Source organism: Ochlerotatus camptorhynchus, unplaced genomic scaffold (genome assembly GCF_037179485.1).
Source record: "Ochlerotatus camptorhynchus isolate MF236.1 unplaced genomic scaffold, CSIRO-AGI_Acam_v1.1 ptg000178l, whole genome shotgun sequence".
Taxonomy (NCBI): Eukaryota; Metazoa; Arthropoda; class Insecta; order Diptera; family Culicidae; genus Ochlerotatus; species Ochlerotatus camptorhynchus.
Genome location: NW_027040668.1, coordinates 2,141,990 through 2,168,998, shown reverse-complemented (window position 1 = coordinate 2,168,998; position 27,009 = coordinate 2,141,990). Strand labels below are relative to the sequence as shown.

The 27,009-nt window shown below is 37.4% G+C and overlaps 1 protein-coding gene across 2 annotated transcripts in view; it reads right to left on the bottom strand.

Moving 5' to 3' along the window:
• Positions 1-27,009, bottom strand: part of dve (SATB1_N and homeodomain domain-containing protein dve) — an 897,131-nt gene that overhangs the window by 553,480 nt on the left and 316,642 nt on the right. Inside the window, exon 2 of one of the 2 annotated variants that reach the window (XM_065222813.1) lies at positions 13,038-13,368. In XM_065222813.1, the coding sequence (XP_065078885.1) occupies positions 13,038-13,115 (78 nt within the window). In that variant the 5' untranslated portion in view covers positions 13,116-13,368. Of the gene's footprint in view, positions 1-13,037; positions 14,187-27,009 lie in introns of those variants that run through there. The other variant, XM_065222812.1, reaches the window with a different exon arrangement.

Below are 27,009 nucleotides of genomic sequence, written 5' to 3'. Positions count from 1 at the left end.
GCTGGATTTTTATCCGGCTTCAAAATTGGAACAACTTTTGCATTTTTCCATTTATCAGGAAAGTATGCCAAATGGAAACATCTATTAAATAATTTTACCAGGAAAGACAAGGTACTCTCTGGGAGTTTTTTGATGAGGATATAGAAAATTCCATCATCACCTGGAGCTTTCATATTTTGAATTTTTTTAGTTATAGACCTTACTTCGTCCAAATCAGTCCCCCAGGAATCATCAAAAATATTTTCCCGAGAGAAAATATTCCGAAAATCCCGAGCAACCTGATTCTCAATAGGACTAGTAAGACCCAAACTGAAATTATGGGAACTCTCGAATTGCTTAGCAAGTTTCTGAGCTTTTTCCAAATTTGTGATCAAAATTTTACCACCTTCTTTAAGCGCTGGAATTGGCTTTTGAGGTTTTTTCAAAATTTTTGTGAGTTTCCAAAAGGGTTTGGAACTCGGGTCTAATTTAGAAATATTATTTTCAAAAGTTTTGTTCCTCAGGGCAGAGAATCGCTTTTTAATTTGTTTTTGCAAATCCCGCCAGATAACTTTCATGGCAGGATCGCGTGTTCTTTGAAATTGTCTCCTACGGACATTTTTAAGACGGATCAAGAGCTGAAGATCATCGTCTATTATAATTGAATCGAATTTAACCTCGCATTTTGGTACTGAGGCAGCTCTTGCTTCAACTATAGAAGTAGTCAGAGATTCAAGAGCATAATTAATTTCATCTTTGGTTTGCAAAGGAATGTTTGGATCGAAGTTATATTCCATAAATGTTCGATATTGCTCCCAATCAGCCCTATGGTAATTGAAAGTAAAGCTGTTGGGATTAGAAATTATTTCTTGGGATATTTCAAAAGTTACTGGAAGGTGATCAGAACCGAAGTCAGCATGGGTAACCAATTGGCTACAAAGATGACATGAATCAGTTAAGACCAAATCAATAGTTGAGGGATTTCTTGCAGAAGAAAAGCATGTTGGGCTGTTTGGATATTGAATAGTGTAATAACCTGCAGAACAATCATTAAACAGAATATTACCATTGGAATTGCTTTGAGCATTATTCCATGAGCGGTGTTTTGCATTAAAATCACCAATAATGAAGAATTTAGACCTATGACGGGTAAGTTTCTGGAGGTCACCCTTGAGAAAATTCTTTTGAAAAAAAAAAAAAAGTAGTGTTAATTTCTGTCACTATGATGCACATAAATGGAGCGTCACATATCATACATATTCACATTACAGATCGTGTAAATTTATGAGTCATTTGATGAAATATTCTAAATATTGTATGCAACCATCCATCTTTGTAAGCAATATTTCTTGCAAGTTGCTAGTTTACGTTAAAAGGAAGTTTACATGCTTCAATTATAGCATGCATGGATATTTACATCACCATTAAAATTCATAATTGTTTGGTGTGTACATTCACATACGGCTTAAAATCGCTTTAATGTTGTTAAATTAATTACGCAAAAAGAAATTATGAGAAGAGCTGCACGGAAATATAGATATCAATTCCAAGGGAGTTCAATTCTTATATACCTTCAAAACCTCTTTGCAGAATTTCAAGCTAGTTTGAAGATAGTTTCAGGAGCATTCTTAAGAGGATTCATAAGCATTTAAAGGGAAATTTATGGAGCTTCCGGTAGTGTTTGGCAGGAAATTTTGAGCTTATTTCAAAAGAATCACTTAGTAGTGTTTCATTGGATTCTGAAAAAAGTAATTCTAATAAAAGTTTCAATTTCAAGACAACCACAAGAGATCCTTTCAAAGGCATTTTAAGAAGAATTTCAAGTAAAAATTCTGAATCAATTCCCTTTGAAATTCTGAGGTGAAATCTGAAGAAATTTTGGGAAAATCTTTTGCTTAATTTTAAATGAGATACCAAGAGATTTCCGACGGATCTTCCAAGCGAATTGTAAAGAAAATTTTCTGCATTTTTCTGAAATTTCAGAAAAGTGTATGAGTAATGTATGTAAGATTTCTAACTATGAAAAATTCTCTACAGTCGTGCATGCAATATTTCAGGAACGCAGGCACTGATGAAGTCTGGAAGTAGTAGACGAAATACGCGTATCTGTCATAACATAGGCAATTATAACGGAATTAAAAGGAAATAAATCAACACACTATACAAGATCTTCATCAAGGAATTCCGTTAATAGGTTCTACAAAATTAAAAGATTAATATAAACTGTTTATTTATATTATACTTAAATATCCTAGAAACCTTTCATTTGAACGAACACCAACTCAAAAAGCACTAATCATTACTCTTTGAATTTAAGTCTAGCGATTAATTAATGCATTGCAATAATGTGCTGTACGGACTTTATAGGGTGAGTGGTAATTCCTGTCAGTGAAGTATATGGTCATACCCGGTACACGACGTTAGGCATACGGACGTTAGGCATAATGTACGACAGGCATAAAGGACGTTAGCCATCTACCCGATGAATTCCAGAAGGATGATAATGGGGACCGTATATTGATGGCTGACATCGGTAAAAAATAATGAAAGAGCCTTAATTTTTGGGACTCATGAAAACTTTCGACGTTTTGAACAAGCAAAGTATTGGGTTACGTACGTTTGCCACAGTTCCTTGTTTGTTTCGGCAATTCGTCACCGTTCATGAAAGTATCGCTCCCTCACATCAGCAGGTTCCGCTAGTTTTCATTCTGTTGACAATGAAAACAGAATCGTTGTATCGAAAAGTATGGCAGGAAATCCTGGAAACAGCAGGTATGTTTTTTATTCAATGAAAAACCACAGAATCCACCACTCTTCATTTCATGAGCTGTTCTTATATTACAACAAATGTCCGATTTTTTTGAATTTCTAGATGCGATTGATTTCAAGATATAGTTCAAAACTATGCTGAGTTACTATTCAAAACTATTGCCGAATTACTTAACCACTATTGCTACTAATCTTGGATCTAAGTAAATAAGTAGCTACGTCACTTATGATATGATAAAAATAATGGACTTCAAACCGTGCTTATTCAATCAACTATGTTAGCATATCTATGAAAAGCTGGTATGAATTGTAATGTTCAGTGTATTTCTTGTTTGGTATATCTTTAAGATTTGTCTTGACCTAGTCCAGTTCAAATCATTCTTCCTTTGTTTAAATTACCAACCGCATGCGTCTGTGAAAAGCATTTCAGCTGGCACGCGATATATTCAGGCATTTCGTCGCATATTTTCACCAAACCTTGCTTAAAAGCGTCAACGGTTAGTCCCTTAGCATTCCCTAGTTTGCCTAGCATGTAGTCCCATGTATAGAAGTCAAGAGGATTCAAATCGGGTGCAGAAACAGGCCACTTTTTAGACGAAATAAAAACCGGAAAATTAACCTCACAGCCTATGTAGGTTTTACTTGTTGCGATGGTGCAAAGTCTTGTTGGAAGCAGTATGGTGTATTCATGTGTTCTTAACGAAGGGAAGCAAATGGTTCTTCTAAGCATTATCGATGTAATATATCAATGAACAGCAAAGTACAACCATCAAAGTTTTGCAGAAACATCCCCAACAAATCACCTTGGAAACTTTCTGGAACCTTTGAACTACAAATTTGTTACGAGGAATATCAGAAAGATACATCCGAACATTTTGCTGGTTGTAGTGATCCTGTAACAGGAACATTTTCTGGTTCGAAAACAAAATTTCACAATCACCGTGCCAAAAACAGATTTACCACGAGTTCCCTTTTCCCGTCCACGATTTCCACGAGTCTCAAACGAATAAAAATTCGAATCGAACTTGCAAGCCGTCACATAACATATGTGGAACTTCATGCAAAATAACTGACTACAATTTGACCCCTTTTTTGTGTTGCCTTAGTGGTATAACTGGTATAGTTGGTCATTAGACTGATGCAAATTTTGACATTTTCGCTCCACAGTGCTCAAACGGTTCCAAATCGGGTCCTGATTAGTCTCCCAAAATTTGAACTCATTTGATAAGAAACTGACTTCGCACAAACCATTTTGAAGTTTATATGGAAATTACTATAGGAAAACCAAATGTTTTGTTCATATCCATCTGACAATTTGCCATATCGCTCTGCTTTAAAAAATGATAACTGGGCTCGTAGAAAATATTCTCAGCTACAACTTTGTCCTGAACCACTTTTCAATATAATGTAAGCATCAAAAGTTATCAATAATTCAAGCCACTAATGTCTTACGATTATGCTCAATCAACTGTTCAGCAGGCAACATTGGTGTTACTGGCGCTTGGAATAGAGCACACAAATCATGGCTACTATGTCACACTGCAAGATACAGTGTTGCTCACAAAACAGCTGCTTGATCATGCCATAAGATTATTAATCTCTTAAACAATTAATAACTATTTTATTTGACGTTTGGCTCAACAACTATTTCCTGCTAAGTTGAAGCTGAGAAAATTTTCCATAAGTATAGCTTTTGAATTTTTGAACAGTGCCATATGGAAAAAGGTAAGAAGACAATGAACAAAAAGTTTGGATTTCTCATAGTAATTTCCATATAAACTTCAAATGGTTTGTGCCAAGCCAGTTTCTTTTCAAATGAGTTCAAATTTTGGGAGACTAATCAGGACCTGATTTGAAACCGTTTGAGCACTGTGGAGCGAAAATGTCAAAATTTGCATCAGTCTATTGGTCATCGATCTGTCAAAATATTTTTTTTTATGATATCGACACTGAGCGTTCACAAGGACCAATGTCGAAAACGTAAACAATGGCTTCTTTCGTAAATTTCTCGTAGTCAATCCATGTTAGCCTCCAATTCTATCGGATAGCGGGAATCTCCCTTTACATAATCGTCACAGTGGTTTACTTGAGTGGTTTTTCATTCTCGAAAAATTCACGGAAGAAGTCATCGTTTACGTTTGCGACATTGGCTCTTATAAAAGAGAAGCAGATATATGGCTGCATGCTCAGTAACCATTAAAGTTGACGACGACTCTGCAACTCTTTTTACTCCTATGGTAAAATCCCATAAACATCTGACAATCTGTGCATGAAATCTAGCGAACTTTGTCTTATCTTTGTACTCCACCATGGTACCAGTAAGGCGCCGTCTCTTCACGCAAAACTTGACAGTATTTTATGGGATTTTCATAGGAGTGAAAGGGTGAGGAAATATCCACCATGTTTCAAGCATAGGCTGACGTTTGCTGATGGGAATTTACCATAGAAGTTAAGAGTTACAGAGTGGCCGAAAAGGCGATTTGTAAATTGTCAAGGTAATGCGGCCACTCTTTTTTCGACTCTACAGGATTTTTTAACTAGTATTTTCAAATCGGTCAGAAGCCAATCTAGAGCCCTACTAACCAGTCATATTGTTCACTGTGCTTTTAGTAAGTCAACTTATTAATGTTATGATTTCATCTCGAAATATTGATGGATATTAACGTTTACATAAAAATTAGTCAACAACACAAACGATTACTTTCGTTTGTAAATAGTACTTAATGTTGATAGAAAAAAATAGCCGTTCCTGATAACTTTGAGACTGGTGGGATCTTAGCCATAGAGATCGAAAAAAGTTTGTTAGGATCGTGTTTAGCCCTTCCTTTGCCTTTAGATCAATCTTTCTACGTTTTTTAGTACAAAGTAAGTGGAGTAGATCTTTGTGTTGGAATTTGAGCAATTGACCACATTTTCTGAAAGGATGAATCCACGTATCGAAGCACTCGATTTGATGTATCGTCCTGCTTGCGAAATTCTGCAAATGGTACGATGGTCCCCTCAAAACACTGCATACTTTCCTCATAAACCGAGCCACTTGTTGCAAAATTTTGCTGCCTCTTTCTGGACTTCAAAATGTATGCAGTAAACTCCTAATTTGTACGGTCCTATTTTCCCTCCTATCTATCCAAATGAAATCAAAGGTTGATGCAATTGGTTCTTAACCATTAGAAAAAGTTTAACGAAAAAAATGGTACATACATTCTTCTTCTATGTTTACAGAAATAAAATAGAAAAAAATATAACCGCGTAAATTTAGAATAAAAAGTATTAAACAAGCATTCGCGTTAAGCTTTCCCACTTTTTGCTAAACTACAGAAAAACAATACTTATCGCTTTCAAAATTGGGCTGTAAACAGTGAACATATGATAGCTATAAATGACATTTCAGGATTAATCGTTGGGTGGCAGGTCATTGAATGAAATATCGGCGAAAATTTTCTACTTTTTTAAATGTAAACGTTAATAGGGGAAAGGGATGTAATGTTGGCTTAAATGGGCTATACATAAATTCAGCAATCGACTAAATTTTCAATATCCATTAGTACAGTCCCATCTGGATAAAATTGATAAATATCAGCTTTTTAGCGCTGGGCCCCATCTTAGATCCATAGGCCAACATTAGAGCCATTTTCCCTAGTTACAAACCAAGGACTAAAATAGTTAACGATATACAAAGACATAATTTCAGAAGTGCTAAGAACTCATAAAATTATAAACCAGGTTATTATTATTTTAATAGAATTGAGTACCCCCTTGATTCCCTTTCTCATTTTACAGTTGGTATAATCAATTTGACAGATCGTTGTCTTTCTAAACCCCTTTAAATAACTGAAATGGTGTCGGTTTTTGATGATCGAGTTCCATATATGTTATGTGAAGCCATGTTGACATTTGAATTCACTCTAAAAGAAAAATATTCAGACATGTATGTGATTAACCCATCCGAAACTACAATCGTTTAAAAAACATGCACAGGATTTACCATTTACCTTGTTTACTCTATAGGAATAAAGTCGAGCCTCAATTTATTATTATTATTTAGCTTTATTAAGGAGGCTTTCAGCCTTGGGCTGGTTCGCCTCCAAAGGAGCCTCAATTTAAGCGAAGACTACAAATCAAGAAGACTGGCAACTGTTCCCTTCTCCCATACAAATGTCAAACGTCAGTGATAACAGCGCCTCTGTCAATCAAATGTGGAACTTTGAAGCACAAGTTTTAGTGAGACTGCTCATAAACAGTAACTGTGTGTGTGACCTAACGTCACTGGAACGAATAATCAGAACACGGTACTCGTTGTTGGTTTTGTTTTGCTCTAAAAAATTTCACGGAAATTTGTATCCTAATCCCAGCAAGCCGGTGGTTTTCCAACTCCAAACCGAAAAACTTATCATGGTGGATCAAGTAGAGGATTGAAACTCGGATCGATACCTAGTGAAAGTAACTTTTGCTTGTGAACGAGGAACCGAAATATTGTTTATTTTGCCTGTTGGAAGCAATCAATTATAAGGAACTGGCAGCTTCCACCACCATTGAGGGTTTGAAAGAAAAGATCTGGTACCTACATGACGATCCAACGGAAGGGGTAGCAGGATCTAATGTTGGAGAAATCCTAATTGATAAAGAATATATTTCCATTTTAGATGTTGTCAGAACATGAAACTACCGGATAGTGATCCTCTATATGCTTTAACAATTCTTGCAATCGACCGAACCCTTCCAGAGAATGATAACAACAGTGTCGGATTGGCCAGTGACATTCAAATAGTTAGCGAGTACTGTGCCAAGTTGCCGAGCGTCACAACTTAACTTCCCCCGCTGTGGCCAGGTGGCAAAGCCGTGCGGAACGGGCATGCATTTTACTAATGCACCATACGAATGCCCATGCCCAATTCTAAGATAGCAAATTAAGGTCCCATCATCATTGTGAATGGCATCAATGTCATAGTTTTAATTTTCAAAACAAATTTACTTACGCATCTGTTCAGTTTCAGCTGGAATTTTACTCGTTGTCAGCGTAAAACAGAGAAAGAAACGCTTCATTTTTTACGACAATCCAAACAAAAACAATAATTGACAGCTATTTATTAATACCTATGAGTGTGAATGCACTCGTGAATTAACACACACCATCATACACAGGTTCCACTTTTGCTCAGAAGAGGCGTTGCCGTTACTGTCTCCTGATTTTTTTAAGAGTTGCCAGTCTTCTTGATTTGTAGTCTTCTATTTAAGCCTTAGAAGCGTTGTAGATATACATCTTTTTAATTGTTTGTTTAAAAACAATTGGTTTTTTTTTTATATTTCGGTATAATTATTCAATATATCGATTGTAGCAATGTTTCGATTCGATAATCGGATCGAATTTTCTATTACATGAACTGCCTAGCGCTAAAAATCTCAATAATATAGTAAAAAAGGAAAAAGAAAGTTTATAGATCCTCAAGTGTGAACTCTGAGATCATCAATGCATAAATTTTTACTTAATGGAAAATTAATTAACTTCATCAAAGTTGCATTAGCATCGAAAAAAATCATGAGCTTCACAAAAACTTCAAAAAACTTCAGAATACCTCCCACAAGTTCAAAGATCTTTAAAAAAGCTTAGAGAGCTTCGATAAAATTCTAAGAACTTCCGGGTAGTTCAGTTAATATTTGAAACATTCTGTACACATGAGGGACATTCCAAAAACGTCAGAAAAATCTTGCAAACTTCGATTAGCTTAATTGTAGAAACTTAACAGGTGTGTTACTTACTTACTTACTTAAAGTTCTTAAGGGCCACCCACATTAGATCCGGATCTGACGTGTTGCGGCAAAGTGACAGCTAAATCTTTTGTCTAGCTGCCAAATTTACGTCAACGCAACGCAAAATAATCTAATGTAGGTGGCTGTTTAGAGTGCCATAAGCATCAGAACTTATAGAATTTTTTTTTATCCATGTCGTTTATTTGGAAGGCTCAATCGCGTTAGCTTTACGGAGCCGATAATTCATTGTTCACTGTTTGTAACAAAATTCACTTAATTCTATGTCTAGTAGGAGTTGGGCCGATTATTCGCGGCTTACTCGAGGTTAGAGGGGTACATTGTTGAAGGATAGGATCAGGGGAGGAGCTTGGGGTAGGGTTTCGTTGTCTCATCAGAGCGTTGTCGCCAGTATGAATGGTAGTGCTGTTCTAGCTTCGTCTGGAGTTCGACCGGCTATGGTGACCAGTGGGCGACGATGAGAATCATCGAGACGGGGGGAATATAGAAAATTTTGAAAGCGTTGTGTTGATTAACGTTGCATTAGCATCTGAAAATTCCGAAAAAATATCTAGAAGTTCTGCGAACTTCATGAAAAGTCCAAGAAGTTCTGAAAACTCCCCTTCCGAGACCTTCAAAAACATCCAGAACAACATGGACATAGATTTCAGGAAAATTTCGAGAACTTCAGTGAATAGCAATGAGCTTCCGCGCTGTACCATTATTTTCAACATAAAATCAGGAACTTTACTGAAACTTCAGTTGATTTTAAAAAACTTAAGGGAAACTACGTTACTTCGGGCAGTTCTGAGAACACTCAGTGTAGGCCATGATTTGGAAAATTGTGGGAATTTCAGGTAAATTTCAGGTATCGTATGCTGGGGACAACTTGATCAGGATTTGCAGCAATATGTGAATATTGGTGCACAAGTAACAAAACCTAGTAAATTGATTCGTTTAAAAAAATACGTAAGCTCTAGTTTGTGAGTGAAATTGATCAAGAGTTTTTGATTGATTTTTAGAACTTGTTGCAATAGTAATTGCAGTTATTTGATTAGGTCACATTGACCTACAGAATGTCTTTTCAATTTCGACAAAATCAAAATACAGCTATTTTATGTTCTGTTTCAAGTTTCGGTCTGTTCGATACCTCCTTCAGGAATTGGTCAGCTGAGGAGTGATCACACAATCACTACGGATTGAGATAGAAAAGCAATGGCGATTAATATAGTGCCGTTTACTGAATTCCAGAGCGATAGTATTGAGACCATCAAGGAAATTTAGTGTACTCAAGAAAAATGTCCGAAACTTCACAGAAATTTTAAGGATTTCAAGGCAACTGTTCTAGGAACTTCAGGGATATCCAGAGAACTTTGGGAAAGTCAAGACAACATCAGATAAATCAAGAAAGCTATATAAAAGTTGTTAGAACTTTAATCTATTTATTTCGTTTAATTTATTTATCATATCGTGTGCGTTTTACGGACTGAATTTAGCAATTTAAATAAATGAACTTAAATGCTCATTTGGAAGATCCTTTGAATTAGTAGTAGAATTACTGGCTGAATTTTGGGGGCACAAGACATTGCTGAAAATTATGATAGCTTCAGATTGCCAGATTGCTAATGTAATAGGATGTTTTCTTAATTATTCATGAACCCTTGATCGCTGGAAATTCTTGTGAATATTTTAGGTTGACATAAGGGTGAACAAAGAGGTGAAAGCCTAAGCGTTTTCATATTTACCGTTGATAATGTTTGCACCATCGTACAAATAACGTTCCCGTTTCACCTGTGCATACAATGCCTTGGTTTTCTTAGCATGCCCGTAACCTATAGCTCATACCATAGTAGGCTATGTATAAAAGAAAATGACTTACTTAGTTTGACAGTTGCACCATGACGAAGTGGCAGCGTATTCGTGATTTGTCCAAAGCACAAATGTCAAAGCACAAAGCACAATGTCGCAAAAAGACATTTCAATCGCCGTGGGAGTGTCCCGGTGGACCGTCAAAAGTGTTTTAGACCGAGAAAAGAAACCAACCAACACATGATTACCAAGCGCATCCGGGAGCTACGAGTCGAACGATGCAAGAAAATCTTGAACTTCCTTAAGCGAAAAAATTCCGGTAAACCCTGTTCACCGACTAGATCATTTACCGCCGATCCCTTTTCAAATTCCAGAAACGACCGGTATTTTAGTTCTCTTCCGGTAAAAGACGTGGCCGACTAGCACAAGAACGTGTGTCTGACCAAGCATCCTGCTAGCGTTATGGTGTTTGGATTGGTGGCTTCCGATGGCAAAAAATGGACCCGGTGGTCATTTCAGAAGGCGACAACGTCAACACGGAGATCTACATCGAGATTTTAAGTAAGTATATTCTTCCGTGGATTTAAGAACAGTACGGTCCGAAGCCAAATGTTGTATTTCAACAAAATGGGGCTCCGTGCCACACCTCAAACCGCACTCAGAAGTGGTTGCAGGAACATTTTCCGTTCTGGGTGAAGGATATATGGTCGCCATCCAGCCCCGATCCTATTCCGCTAGATTACTCAATATGGCGCGTCATGAAGGCCAAGGCCTGTTCTAAACGCTACCTGAGTACAGCAAGCCTCAGACAAACGTTAACCCGTACCTGGAGAGAAATGGATCCAGGCTACATTATTTGAACCTGCCGTGCATTCCGGAAACGTGTCGAGTCCGTTATTGCAGCAAGTGATCGATCGATGATTATCATAGTTAAAGATTCTGAGAAACATTCCCCCTTGAAATAAATAGAAAAACTCGGAAACGAAATTTTTGAGAATTTATTTAATTTTGACATTGCTTAATGGTGCAAACATTATCACGCATACGGTATATCGCTGTGAAGCAACTGAAATTGGTGATGGAATTTATATCTGTAACTGTAACCAGTTCGTTTTGATTACTAATCTAGTTAAGATGTCATACTAAATCGTCCAGCTCATACCTTTGTAAGGGTAAAAGGTGGGACTTTCATTATCATCATCATCATCTCATCATCATCATCATTCTTCTTTAAGAAGTTCCAGGAATTTTAGAGAAGTCTAAAGATCAACCAAAATTTTTAGAAAGCTATTGACATATTTTGGGAACTTAACAGCTGTCCAGTGGAGATGAACTAGCATTCGGCTAAAAATATCTAAAATAAAGATTAAAAAAAAAACTTTTTAGAGTTTTTCAGGGAAGTTTCAGGGATTCCAGGGCAGTACCAACATTTCCGGATAGTTGTGAAAACTTCAGGGTAGCTTTGAAAACATCAGGGAAGATTAGAGAAACTCAGGGTAGTTCATTTATCTTCAAGGAAATTGCAGGAACTTTACAGAAGTTCAAAGATGCTCAGGGAATGTCCAGAACATCAGGAAAGTTATCAGAGCTTCAGTGATGTTTTAAGATTTTTAAGCAGTTTCATTATTCACAGGGACGTTCCAAGTATATCGAGGTTCATAGCAGTTCCATTAGTTAATTGAGAATTATGAAATATTTCAAGAATTCTTGAAATTTGCAGGGTCTTCAGTAGTGTTCCATGACTATCAGGAAAATTTATGGAACGCTAGAAAAGTTCAGGGCTCTTCAAGGCATTTCGTATTACTCCGAGTAATCACCGAAAACTTCAGAAAAGTCTTGATTTGCAGAGAAGTTAAAAGATCTTTAAGAATTATTCATTCTGTTTCGGTTTTTAAGTCTCCAAGAAAAATTGTAAATTACAGTTCTATCATCGCCAACGTTTCGATCCAGGGGTTGGATTAAGTTAAGATTTTTTCACTGATCGAAAGACGATACAACTTGATATCCCCTGAAGATGTCCAAGTTCAAGAACCGCAACGTCAGACATAAAACATTGTTAATCCATCGTTAAACTGGAAAGCAAATAGAAGAAAAATTTAGGTTTTTTTTAAGTTTAATGGAGAGCTGATAGTCATACCAAGACTAGCCATACCCTAGTTTTAATTAGGGGGAACTAAATTGTGTGTACATACCGAAATTAGAATTACGGTCACTCCTTAAACGAGGCGCAGATATGAAGAATCAGTGAGTGACCAGCTCTAAATTTACCTGGGCCCTTTCCTGAAAGCATTTACAAGGTTGGTACTCGTTGGAAAGCCTTTGCCAGGGGTAAGCATTGCTAGCCATTTCACGCCTAAAATCATCAACTAGAACAGTGCTTTGATATTTGTCCTTCTAAAAAAACCTTAGTTGCTCTAAGGATCTTACGAGTAAGATTAAAGAAGAAATATCTGCTTTTCTTTATTAGGGAGGCTTTCAACCTAGGGCTGGTTCGCCTAAGTTTGAGTATATTCACTTAAATTTAATGAACAAATGCTGCCTTGCCGTAAATACACTGCACTAGATCTTTTAAACGAATATAAACTGGCTTATATAACGTGGTGCGTACAAAACGTCTAGCAATCATGTTTTTTTTTTAATTTGTGCTATAAGAAAACAATCTTGACGCATATGTACAAGAACATTTTGATCATTCTTCCCATACGAATTTGAAATCTCCCCAGCCACCAACTCACCTGTGCTCCAGCGCTTGCAGCGACCCATGCTTCGGCGAAGGTTTCCATTGCACTCTGAAAATCCATGCCAAAGAACATGCGCCCGTGCCGTTCTAGTTTCAATTGTCCGGTTGCACCAGTTTCTCGTTTATCAATAACCTATGCACTTGCACTATCTTCCACCCACCGGTTGTCGTTGGCACCATCTGTTACAGAGTTACACAAACATGGGATCAAACTTCACTCGCACTCAATGTTGTTACCGGAGAAGGGATAATCTGCCCACTGCCCTCGCTCAGGTCCACCGAAACAATCACCATAAATTCAACTTTTCAAAAAACACCCATAGCATCTTCCCTGAACCTTGGATACTGAACTCGTCCGAACGTTCTTACGGCGCTCGCGAATTAATGTTAAATGCATTAATTAACCCTCTCTTTAATCAGATTAAAAATTAACACAAAAACAAATTTATCATGTTTTGTTTCGACCGCGTCCGCTTCCCCGAGTGTGTCGTCGTTTCGGCTTGGCCGTGGCGTGACACATATGTGTAGAGTGCTTGCTCTCACTCCTCTAGTATCGTTACCTCCACTGACTGGGAGGGCTGACGGAATTCGCGGGAAGTTCGCTTCTTCAAGATCACACCGCACCGGGCCCCCAAAGAAGCTGACACAAGAGGCAAGCAACGTAAAGTCGTGTATGTTATATTGCCGGCTTAACTTAAGCCGCTGTTTTTCGCGTTTCTGATTTCGACTGTTTCCAAAGATTAGCACAACACTGATTTTGCGTCTTTCACAAAACAAAACACAAAAAATAACTAATCATCAACTGTTTTCGTCAGGATTTGCACCAAAAAGCGACCGGTTGTTCGATCGGGAAGCGCTGCTCAGCACCGAGATTGCACCGTCCAAACCGGCTGTATCGACGAAACTGAATAACCTGTTCCGGAAAATCCTTCCCAATCTCCCGAGCTGATAACACACGCACACACGCTGCGCTCAAACCCGCGCGGAAAGGGGGAAAATCTCCGATCTCGGGTCTTCGCGCGCGCACACACCAACTAATTGGCCCACAGTAGCAGCAGGTGAAGAAGCACGCTAGTTTGGGTGCGAAGCGAACGACGATAAGCGTCTTACTACGTTCAATGTTGTCGCGCAACTAATAACCCACTGGCTTGGCACTGGTTGGCAGCCCGGCAGCAGCGCAAGGAAGGAGCGAGAAATACACAAACATTCGTCCCGCTTCCCGTTGGCCACCTTCCGCCAACGTCATCGGAACATCGTCGGGAATGGGTGGAAAACAATGCTGCCACTGGAACAGGCTAGGGCCAAAAGGAAAACATGGAGAGAGAGCATGTGGGAGAGAAAGAGTGACTGTGTATGTGGAGTAGAGTGGAACTCAGTTTATCTCCGTTGGACCAGTTGGTGCTGGCGGAGCGGGTAAGATAAAACGAACGCGTGTAATCCTGTGGGTGAGGGGGGAATTGAGTGGAAGGCCGTTCGGAGTAATCCTTACTCGGGCAGAATTGAGAGTGAGTGGTTTTATGCGATGGTTCGTACCTCCGTGAGTTAAAAATATGAGCTAGATTTATTTTCGTATTTAAATAATGAACTTTTCTAGTCAAACCAAAATCACATTTTTCACTAATTTTGTAATATCTTCGGAAATTTTTACAGGAAATTAGATCCTCTGTCTTGTGGTTTAATTGGTTATGTTAACAAGAACATGGATGAGAAAACGATGATAGAGATTTTCTTCAAAATCTCATCGAATTTTTGTCATGACAGAACGTGACAGTGTTCTGATCATCGTAATTTTGTCAACCATGTGAAGTTGCAAAAAAAAAATACCATTCAGCATCAATATTGTACTTTGTTTTAAATTTACAACGACTCAAACTCGTGCATCAACTTTTGTGTTGATCAAGATTGTGGAAAAATCGTTAGAATCCTTAATTGGTCGTCCTTCGAACAGCCTTGATCAGCAAATGTCTCCTTCCGATGTTCATGTCGCCGTGCTCCACTGCATTCAACTTCAAAAGCTCCCATCTTATTCCACTTGAAAGTCGAAGATGTGTTTTGTTGTTCAGCGTTGATATTAGCGAAACGTTGATACCATCTAAGCCCTTGTTGAAAAGCCCAATATTATGCATCCTGGACAAATGTTGCTCACCACTATCCTGAGTTGATGCTGACGTTATTGTCGTGGTCGATGGTATTTTCTCAAGGCCATGTCGTGGTGTAGTTGGCAGTGGTTCCATGATGTTCATGACTGACGGTTGCACACCTTGTTCCAAATCTCCAAGGTAGTAGTGTTTATAATTATTATACAAATAAGGCTCATGATCATAAATTATGATACAAGTGAATCCGTGGTATAAGTATGATGAAACTACGCTTGTTAATGGAAGCAAGTGCAGCTTCAATTGTGTTGATTTATATATTTAAACCAATAGTGTTTTTATTTTACCTGTAAATTTTTAATTGGGTCGCTAGATTGCCCAGTTTTCAAAGTATAATTTGGAGGTAAGCATAAATAAATTGCGCAAAACTTATGATTGCTGATGGAGAATCACGATTGACATCATATTCTATCGTCATAACTACTTTTCAATACAACCAACTTTCGATCTAAAATTTATCAAATAATGAGTGCGAAAACTCATACTTACCTTACACCCAACCGGGGATGTAAGATTTGCTTACAATTATATGGGATTCATCATCGCAGGATGTTAGTGGAGACCGCATAAAAGGAGGATAAACATTGCAGACCGGTCTGGAGTGAAAAAAAATGAAAACAGGCTGGTCACTGAAATTAAACCCCGAACGGATTAGCATAACTGTGCTTACTCCACACTGCTCTCTCCATGCTTAGGAATATGGATAGGCTAAAAGCGTATAAGAAGTGTTTCCGTCGGTCTACAATTTTATAAATAAAGAGCAAACTCTGGTATAGTCGAAAGCATAGACAGAGCACAAAATAAAAAAAGATAAAAAATCATTGCATAGTCTGCATGGTCAACTAATATCATTCTCTGCGGTATTCACTGGAATTGGAAATTCAAACTAACATTAAATGTACTACATTTTTGGTTTTCGTGTCCCAATCAGGCTAAGGCCTTGATGTCCTCTGCTGTCCTTTGCTGTCCTGTGCTCGTCTCTACTGTACTCGATCCATGGCCACACTTAGCCAGCCTCGTAGTCTGTGAAGGGTCCGCAGGTCGCCTTCTACTTGGTCGATACACCTTGCGCGCTGTGCGCCTTTTCTTCTTGTTCCTGTTGGGTCACTTTCGTCAATCATTTTCCCTCGGCCAGATTCTAACAACGTGCCCAGCCCATGATAGTCGTGGTTTATTTGCCTCCTCCACGTTCCGTCATTCATCTGCACTACACCGCATATGGTACGCAACACTTTCCGTTCGAAAACACCAAGGGTCCTCAAAGAGCATAGTCTCGTGGCCGTAGAGGACTACCGGTCTAATCAGCGTCTTGTAGATAGTCAACTTTGGGCGACGGCGAATTTCTCCTCCTGAATTTCTCTGCTGGTATCATTTTCGGCGGTCAAAGCACATCACTTGATCCATCGTCGCCTTGAACAATCGCGGCAGATTATCCATACACACACATACATATATAAATACATACATACATACATACGCCCTTTTAAAAATAGTCTTGAGTGAAAATGTCATTCCAGAAATATGTATCTACTTCTACTTCTTGACTCAAATAACATATACAAAATCAGCTCAATTAGATGGAGGATCAATGACAAAAATTGTACAGCTTCAAAAATATCCTTCCACAAGATCTTCTGACGTTGTACCGGACAACGATTTTATCGGTTTTAGAGTACGGTAGTTTTTGCTTCCAGTCGGCAGCTAAAACGCACATCATCAAGCTGGAACGGATCCAGTATCGTTGTCTTCGTATCGCGTTAGGATGCATGCACTCGACTCATACTATGAGTCTCGAAGTGCTGGCGGGCATGCTGCCACTATCCGTCCGTTTTTCAGAGTTATCTCTGAGGCTCCTCACCCGTTGCGAAGTAATGAACCCACTGGTGATCAAAAACTTTGAGAAGCTTCTGGAGCTAAATCCTCAAACATGTTTTATGACTTTGTACTACCTATATTTAACACAGGATGTCAGCCCTTCAAGAAATATTCCCAATCGTGTAGTCTTCTCCGATTTCGGCAATTCAGTGAATTTTGATTTATCTATGACGCAGGAAATCCGCGGACTTCCAGAGCATCATCGTCCTATGATTGCTCCGTCATTATACGCTGCAAAGTTTGGCCATGTTGATTCCGCTAGAAAGTTTTTCACAGATGGATCTCTAATAGAGGAGTCCGCTGGTTTTGGTGTATTTAATGAATTTCATAGCGCCTCTCAAAAACTTGAAGCTCCTTGTTCTGTGTATGTGGCTGAACTGGCAGCAATTCACTACACTTTGGAAACTATTGCTTCACTTCTTCCAGACCACTACTTTATTTTTACGGATAGTCTCAGTTCTGTCGAGGCTATCCGTTCCATTAGGCCGGTAAAGCACTTCTCGTATTTTCTCTTGAAAATACGAGAGCTGCTTAGTGCTTTATCCGTGCGCTATTTCATCATCACCTTTGGAAGGCGGATTCACTTGCGAAGGTGGGCGCTATGGAAGGCGACATTTATGATCGACAAATCGCCTATAGTGAATTTTTCTCTATTTATCGTCAGCAGTCGCTCGTTAGCTAGCAACATCAATTGAGTGAAGGGAGCTTGGGACGATGGCTACATTCAATTATCCCTAAGGTGTCGAAGTTTGCATGGTTCAAAGGGTTGGACTTGAGTCGAGAATTCATACGCGTGATGTCTCGTCTCATGTCCAATCACTATTGTCTAAACGCTCACTTGTTCCGTGTGGGGTTGGGAGACAGCAATCTCTGTGAATGTGGACAAGGTTACCAGGACGCTGATCACATCCTTTGGTCTTGTGCGGAGTATCGTGGAGTCAGATCACATTTTTATGATTCCCTTCGGGCTCGAGGTAGACAACCTAATGTTCCAGTTCGGGATATTTTGGCTAGACGCGATCTGGAGTTTATGAAACTCATATATGTTTACTTTAAGGATATTAACCTTAGATTGTAAGTTTGATTAACCTTGTGTTTAGTTTGTATTTTGTACGTGTGGGTTTTTTTTTAATGTTTGTTATCAAGATGAATAGAAATAATTTCATGCTTTAGGATTAATTAAATAGTTGTATCGTAAACCACATTTCAAACCTCCTTCTTCCCTTTTCCCATCCAAAAAATGTAAATCTCCACTAACCTCGAGACAACCGCGAGTACTCGGTCCAGTTCCTTTAACTTTAAATATAAGACAGTAATAATGTATAAAGCAAATAATAACTCGGCTCTGTAAAGTTTATTCGATTGAGCCTGTACAAATAAAGTAATTACAAAAAACAAATATCCTTCAATTTGAAAAAAAAAACGGATGTACGCCTCAACGATAGTGTTGGAAAGGTACCTTTTTTATTTTAAGAACGTAAATTCCTACTAAAAATATTTGTGGATTTCAGTCGTACATGAAGTACACATAACTCCAAAATATGAATATGCCAATGTTATGGAAATTTTTATTAAATAAAGAAAGTTTCTTGAAAGATCTTTCCAGCACTTCAAAACATTCCACACTTTGCCAAAAATGATATAATAAGTTGGTTTGTTCAGAAATGTTTTAGAAATAACTGTCAGGATCAATTTTGCAGTGGATGCCACCTATCTATTTGCACATGGATAACCAGCTTCTACATGGAGGAGTGCAAATTGTTGGACCCAAAGAATTATTATTCAATTCTTCATATTGATAATATACTTCTCTTCAAACTCTCTACAATTCTGATATCCGTATTTTTGTATAGAATACACTATTGAAAATTAGAGTTGACATGGTAATTACTTCAGAATGGTTCTGCAATCTTATGCAGAGCCATGATTGTCTTGGAAACCTCTTAAAATTTTCCTAGAAACTTCCACCCAACATAATTTCTAAAAATATGACAAAAAATACATGAATCCATCTTCAGGACAATCCTTTCCAAGTTCTCTTGGAACTCTTCTAGGAATTGCCTTTAAACTGTCCTACACTGATGCAAATAAACTTTACAATTTCATAAGGCACAGCTTATGAACAACATTTATAAAGAACATAACCAAAGCAAAACACATATTGTATAACAGTTTATGTTGCCTTTGTTTGACTAGTTTTGGTTATATAGAAGTTTACTAAACATAATTCTATCAATTTATGTTACTTGTGAAGCGTGACTTATGAATGATTATCGTCTTTCACGAAATGGTTTTTATACGCTTTTCGTCTTTTCCATTGTTAACATCATTATTTTTCGTAATGTAAATCAATGAAATTTATACCGATTATGAAATTACATTACAGATAACTTAGATTGAAGTAGGCCGCACTGCTAAAATGACGTGTTTTTGTTTTGCAGCATCGTTTCATTTTTTTAAAGTGTTAATTTGAAAGTACAGAAGTGATGTTGACAAAGTGCATTAAGTGAAAATTTTGAAATTCTTATCCGTTGCATGTGGTGCCGACTGTTCTAATCTACGCATAGTTACGCTCAGCTAAGTTTATTTATCTTTTCGTTCCTCTGTCCTCGATAAAATTTCCAAATTTATATCGCTGTGAAGCAACTGTAAACTCTAGAGGGATTAATATCTGTAACTGAAACCAGTTCGATTTTGTTTGCCAACCTGGTTAAAATGTCATATTCAATTATCTTAAAGATAAATCGTCCAGCTCAAACCTTTGTAGGGGTAAGAGGTGGGACCATCATCATCATCATCGATCAGAATGAATTGTGCATATGTTTAGGATCAACAAACATTTTCAAGCGCAAAGGAGCAACCGGATCGAGCTGATAACGTTTCTTAATTCCAAAATCTGAAGACTGCTTAGAATAATATGTTTAGGTAATGGGCAGCAACAACGGACAGATAAACTACTTACCGCTTCTATATATTAAATGCTTGATATAACGATTGCCAGCAACGCCGTCTGGGCGTATCCTATTGCTTACTCTCCCTACTAACAAAAATCCACCCTTCCCGTGACACTTATGAGGGGTCGTAGAGTTCTCTGCATCTCTCTTAAGTAAGTGTCGGACTAACTTTCCTCCCCTTTCCCCACCAGATGCTAGGATGTGGTCAGGACAGCTCTGGTCTTTTGGAGGGAGACACATCCTTTATCTAAGAGGTAGTAATTAATCACAAATTACTATCTAACAGCAACGGATGAAGGTGGGTCTGCTTCTTAACAACAGTTTAGAGCTCGTACCGCCTACGATATTGTGCAACCTGGTTTATGTTATGCTATGCTATGCTATTATGAAATTACATCACAGAAAATTTATGAAAATGTATAGTTTATCTCGTTGAGTATAAGAATTGCTTGAGAATTTCTTTAACCTTAAAACTCCTTTAAAATTCATCTTAGAATTGCCTCCTGGAATTACATGAAACTCTCCTAAGAATTTCTGTCCCCTTCAGAATTTCCTTAGAGCTCGCTTTAGAGTTTAATTTTTTAGTATCCATTTAATTTATCCACAGAACTCGATAAATATTGCTCAAGAATTCCTTATGAATTCTTAGCAAAAGACCATAAACTTTCTGGAATTGTAATCACAATCAAAATTTCCTTCAGCATATTGCAATGTCTACGATTCAGTTTCCATCCAAACCGCAGCGTCTTGAAAACTGTCTAAATCCTAAAATCTAAGATTTAAGTATTTCGTATTCTAATAGAAAAATTCAATCTCAAACTTTCAACATTTAAATTTTTAACTATTCAGGTCGATTGCATTTGGTAGATTGGTATTCGGGAAATGTTTATCCTGTAATTTTGGAAACATCCATAACCTTGTGGATAGGTTAAAGAGACAGAGGTTACTTTTTGAGGATCATACACCCAAGCGATAACGATTTGAACTATTTATCTTACCTACATGAAGGGAAAAATGACGTATCCGTTAATAATATCACTGTTCAAGAAATTTTAATGACTCTTGAAAGTCTTGATGCCAGCGATACCTAATCCTAATGAAATACCTCCAATTTCATTGAAAAAAAAATAGCAACTAGTTTTGTTAAACCATTGTTTTGGCTGTACAATTTACATCTAAAAACAGGTGATTTTCCAAACATTTGGAAGAAATCATTTTTAGTCCCAATATTTAAACCTGGAAAACGGTCAGACATTAAAAACAAAAGAGGTATTGCAATTATGCCATGCATTCCTAAAATGTTTGAAGCAATTGTTAACCAGAAAATATTTAACCAGGTTAAGCATTGCATTTCAAATAATCAAAATGGTTTTTTTAAGGTCGGTCAACGTCTACGAATCTTTTGGAATTTGTAAACATTACTATTGAAGCAATGGATAGAGGTAAAACCGTTGAAACCTTATACACTGGCTTTAGTAGACATTTGCTTACTTCTTTTTAAATTAAAACGTTTAGGTATGACAAGTACACTTTTAAAATGGATTGGATCATACTTGACAGAAACAACGCAGATGATCCGCCTTAAAAAAATTAGCTTGCCAGTTGATGTTACCTCGGGAGTTTCACAGGAATCTCATTTAGGTCCTTTATTATTTATTTTATTAGTGGATGACGTGAAGTTTGGGTTAAATCGCTTAAATGTGCTTATATATGCTGCCGATATGAAACTGTACGTATAAATCCTTAACAATTCTGATTTGCTACATTTTCAAAATGAAATTGAAGTTTTCTACAATTGGTGCGTTAAAAGTGTGATGGATATTAATGTTAAAAAATGCAATCATATATTTTATTCCAGAAAACACACTTCTCTAGATTTTACATGTACTCTAGGAAACCAGCTCGTTGTAAGGTGCGATAACATAAGGGACTTAGGAGTAATTCTTTACACAAAGTTGACATTTGCAGATCATGTGAATACACAATTCACAAAGAAAATAATATGTTGGGATTCGTAAAAAGATTTAGTTATCATTTTAAAGATCCAAAACACTTTTCATAGCTTACGAGAGATCAATTTTCGAATATTGCAGTGTGATTTGGGCTCCATACCTTGAAACTTATATAAATCGTATATAATCAGTTCAAAAACAGTGTTGTTTTGGCTGGAATTTTGGAATAATGAGTCCCGTTGCATGTTGATAAATAATGGAACCCTTTAAAAAAGAAGATACATTTCCATGATTTCCTTTGTTAATGATATTATCTGACAACGCGCACATTCAGAAAAATATTTGCAATCTTAAATTTTTACGTACCATCACGCACGTTAAGAACTCGAAATTTATTTCAACTGTCACCTCACACAACGAATAATGGTAAAAATGGACCAATCAATAGAATGATAAAAGTTTATTATAATTATTGTGAGCGTATAGATCCAACTTTGTCTAAAGATACAGTTAGGAAAACACTAACTGCTAGGCTTTCATCTCGTATAGTTTAAAACAATTTTTATTTCTTCGATATTTGTATATGTAGTCTACATTGATTGACAACTTCAAATAAAACGTATGTTTTAAAATAACATGTAAGGCAAGGGCGCTTTTGTCAAACGGTCTACACTGATTGACGACAAATAAATAAAATAAATAAATAAATGTAAGATTCATTACCGATTTACATAAAAACTCTGTAATGCGGTCGTCGGAATTAATTAATTTATTATCATTACATTTCCGGGAGATTTTTTGTTATTTTTATGTTAGCTACATTTTTTGAGCAAACTTTGTTTCGCCAAATGCACTGCAACTAGAAAACATCTGGTGGAGCTTTTATATGAAAATTATCATCCTGGATGAACTTGTACGAAACAGTAAGTACATTGTAAGTACACTGTAATTATATTTTTTTTTTACGTAGAGATTAAAAATATACATATTTGGATGAATTTCCAAGCAAGGACAGGAAGATTTTATGGTCAGCCCCTCAGTTAATTTTAAAATCCTGAACATTTTAAATCTTGAAGATAAAACAATGTTCCGAATTTAAAGATAAGGTACATTTTACATAGGGAGGTTTTGACTCTTCAGAGCCGTCCACCAAAATATGTATGAAACATTATGATAAAATTCAATTATTAAAATTTACCCAGATAGAATATTTTAAAACCAACCGATTTAGGAATGAAACTTCTGGTGAAGAAAAACCCGAGGTACATGCAAATTGATTAATCTCCCACTTCAGATACGGCGTGTGGCATTTACGTGGTGGAGTAGATACCGACGTAAAATAAGCAAGACAAAAGATGCGGTTACCGTAAAATTTTTAATAAATATAAATATAAAAACACAAATATTTACATCAATAAGGCAATTCTAAACAACACAGCAACGTGTTCAAGGAAACGGGAGCATGAGTGCTGCTCGGTGTTATCAAGCTGCGGTTCAATCAAGTGCACCATGATGCAAACGTCATACTATCAACACAAGGTTCCTATGTATGAGTGCTTTCGCTTGCTTCCAGCTACTATCGGATAAACTCGGGTACATAAAATCGGTTAAAACGTGGCTTCCTCACCAGATGCACATGGATCTCACTCTCTCCCTTGCCACACCACCACCCAGTCGGCCGAGACCTGCGAGGATGAAGAAAATCTCCTCCCGACCGTGCCATCGCCGTTTGTTTGGTGTTGTGCATTGTATCGAAGAGGGAGAGAGCATAAAAGAGAGCCACCGAGTGATTGGTATGGTGTGATGGTAGGAAGCGATCCGGTGGAGTTGTTTGTATAGCTCATCGACTGCACGGATACTTGGATGTATGGGTGAGGCTATGCGATGAGCAAGAATGAGAGAGGATAAGTACAACCCTTCAGCGATTAAGACGCAAGAGTAAAAGAAACGGATATCGCATTCAAAGTTCTTTTTTTTGGGTTCAGATTTTCCGATCGTTCCCTGCTCTCTATGTATGGTGTAGATACATACAGGAAGCTTGAATCGGAGAGTAAATAAGCCGACTGTGGGTGGCATGTGGGTGAGAGAAAGCCGCGTGGAAAATCACACTCATCCGAGCTGACAACGGGTTCCGGGTGAAAACAAGAGCGATAAGCGATCGTTGAAGCTCTGTTGGGCGAGAAGTAGGATTTTTTTTTCATTCACTGGAGGTTGAGTGAGGCGGGAGAGTAACGGGAGATAAGATAATAAAAGTGTATATAATGTGAAAAGGAAAAAAAGCTACCCCCGTTGGCACCGTTCTGGGTATGGGAGAGAGGATAATGATGATCGTTTTGCCACCCAGAAGGACTTCGAGTGACAATGTGCTCCACTCGGGGCTATTAGCTTATGTACGCTTTCAGTTGCTGGTTTTGTCGTACACAAGGATTTATATCATCTTTTTGTAACTCCTCTTACCGACTATGTTCTGTTTGTACATGGGGTAAACTTGCAGAATGGATGTTGGTAGTGGTGTACGTGCATTTTAAAGCTAGCTTTCTCGTTCTTGCAGCCGAAAGCTGAGCCAGCTTGAAAGCTTCGAATGCGCGTGTCGAATCGTTCTCATCCAGTAAGAAGGCTTTACATAAGAGCCCACTTGGGATGGATTTCCTGGTCAAGTTGAGATTTTCCCATGGAATTTCACTGGACTTCGGTGAAGGTAATGCGACAACAATCGTACATTTGGATGCCATTTTGTACAGTTGATGTTCAGTGATTTATTTTTGCGTAAATTTTTTTAAACAATTTATATTTTTATCGCGTGATCTCGAATTGCAACCAAGTTTAGTGAAACTTGATTAAAAAGAAAATCAGAATATGGTGTTATTAACATTTTTGTACTCGTCCTAAATGATTACAAACTCGATAAAATAAAAATTGCGTAAAAACAGGATTAACAGTACTCAATTTTTATTTATAACTGAGAAGAAATGGAAATGAAGTTGGTCTAACAAGTTGTTAAACTACACGTAATTCTGACAAATTTTTATTTAGAACGCGTTCATATAGATAAATTTGATAAATAAAAGATTTTTAACGATGGGGCCAATGTTAGATCCCTAGCCAACGAAAGAGTCATTTCCCCTATCTGATAATTTATAAAAGCACACAGAAAAAATCACCTATTTATTCAAAAATAAGTTATAGTTAACTGACATTGATTTCTAATTCATGTATCATTCCATTTGCTAGGCTATTTTCAAATCTTTTATTAGAGCTTGGATAACGAATTCATTGAAACTGTTACTTTGTTTTTATTAGACCTGTGTGCCGGTCCTCACGCCAGTCAGCGGCGCACGCTATGTCTGAAGGCACTTTTTTTTTTGCAACATTCATGTACCTCAGTTTTTTCTTCACAGGATGTTAGTATTGATCCTAACAATCAACTCTGTGATGGTTTGAAAATATTTCATCTTGGGTTTTTTTTTTGAGAAAAGGTGTTTTGAAGTTTACAACGCCGATATCGAAGGCGTATATTGGACTATTGGCGATACAAAACTATTGCGAATTGAACAAATGCAGTTAAATCAGGTTCAAAAGTTGATTGAATTAATCCAAATTGCATTAAAGAGTTTTCTTTGACCCTCAAGGAAGATGCGTATTGATTACGTCGACTTTGCGCAAAATCAATTAATATTTGTTCTCTCATAAGAGTAAAAGAGAAATAAACGAGCAGGACAGTTCAAGACAGCCACGTAATAATAGTAGACATTGATTTTCTGCCTGTTTCGAGTGTTTTTTGAATCTCTCGAAAAAATAGAGAGTTCGCTTGTTGTGCTTCGATTCCGTAAAAAAAAAAAAAAAACGCCACTATAGTAGCGACGTTCGTTGAAAGATTTTTATCAGAGTTCAATAAAGGAGTTAGTAGGTATCTGAAATGTTTGTGTCCCATACTCAGCTGGTGACGAAGATGACATTTACAACCCTGAGGGATAGAAAATTAGTTTGGATTTTTGGAACCCATGACGAAGTTGTTTGAAAATCGGTTAACAGATAATGCCGATAATACAGGAATGAAACTCACATGATATTAACTGCTCTTGTCCAGTGAGTTTAGGTAGCCTTCCCCTTTAATTACTACAGAATTGCTAGAGCTTCATTGTAGTTCCCACATTTTGTTTAAGGAAACTTTCAGGAAGGCTCAGCGACTTTCTAGGAAATTCTGCGAACTATAGGGAACTGTAGTGAATTTTAGAAAAGTTAAAGACTTTCCTCAAAAGAATCAGAGAAGTTTAACAACCTTCAGAGAAGTTCATTGATCTCAGTTCAGGAAAATTCTTCAAACTTTAAAGATGTGCTTCGATCTTCAGAGATGCTCTATAAACTTCAGGAAAACTCTGCCAAGTTCAGGAACGTTTTATGAGCTTCAGGGGAGTTCAATGTCCTTCTGATAAGTTCTACGACTCACAAGACTCAGAGACGTTCTGAGAACTTAAAAAAACTTCTAAGAACATCTGAAAAAATTGAAGAATTTCATCGAAGTTCAACGAAATCAAAAAAAAAAAACCAAATGGACATGAATTTGAATGTATTGAACTTCTATAAGCTGTCAAATCGGCCTACTGAAAGTCCATCAAAGAGATGTAAATATGGTAAAAAATTTCTCATGAAGATTTACTCAGCTTTAAGAAAGATCTTAATCCGAGTGTTAATAAGGTCAGTATGTACATAACTTTACACTATATTTGTGTTATGTTACATACGCTAAAATTGGCTAAACGTTTGAGGCATACCGACCGTCAAACTATCCAGCCCGGTGTCAAATTAGCTATGACGAAAGACAACGCGGCCAATAATGATCCCTATAACGCTTAAAATTCTGTGGCTGCTGCAAATGCGACTCATCATGCGCAATTTGGATTCGCTGGTCGCGATTGTAGGTGCTTGATAAACGTGTAGTTTTGGAAGGATGCAATTTTGATCATCAGCTAATGGTTTTGGATAATATGGATGCTATGATGAGACATTGTTTTGGTGATGAACTCATGGAT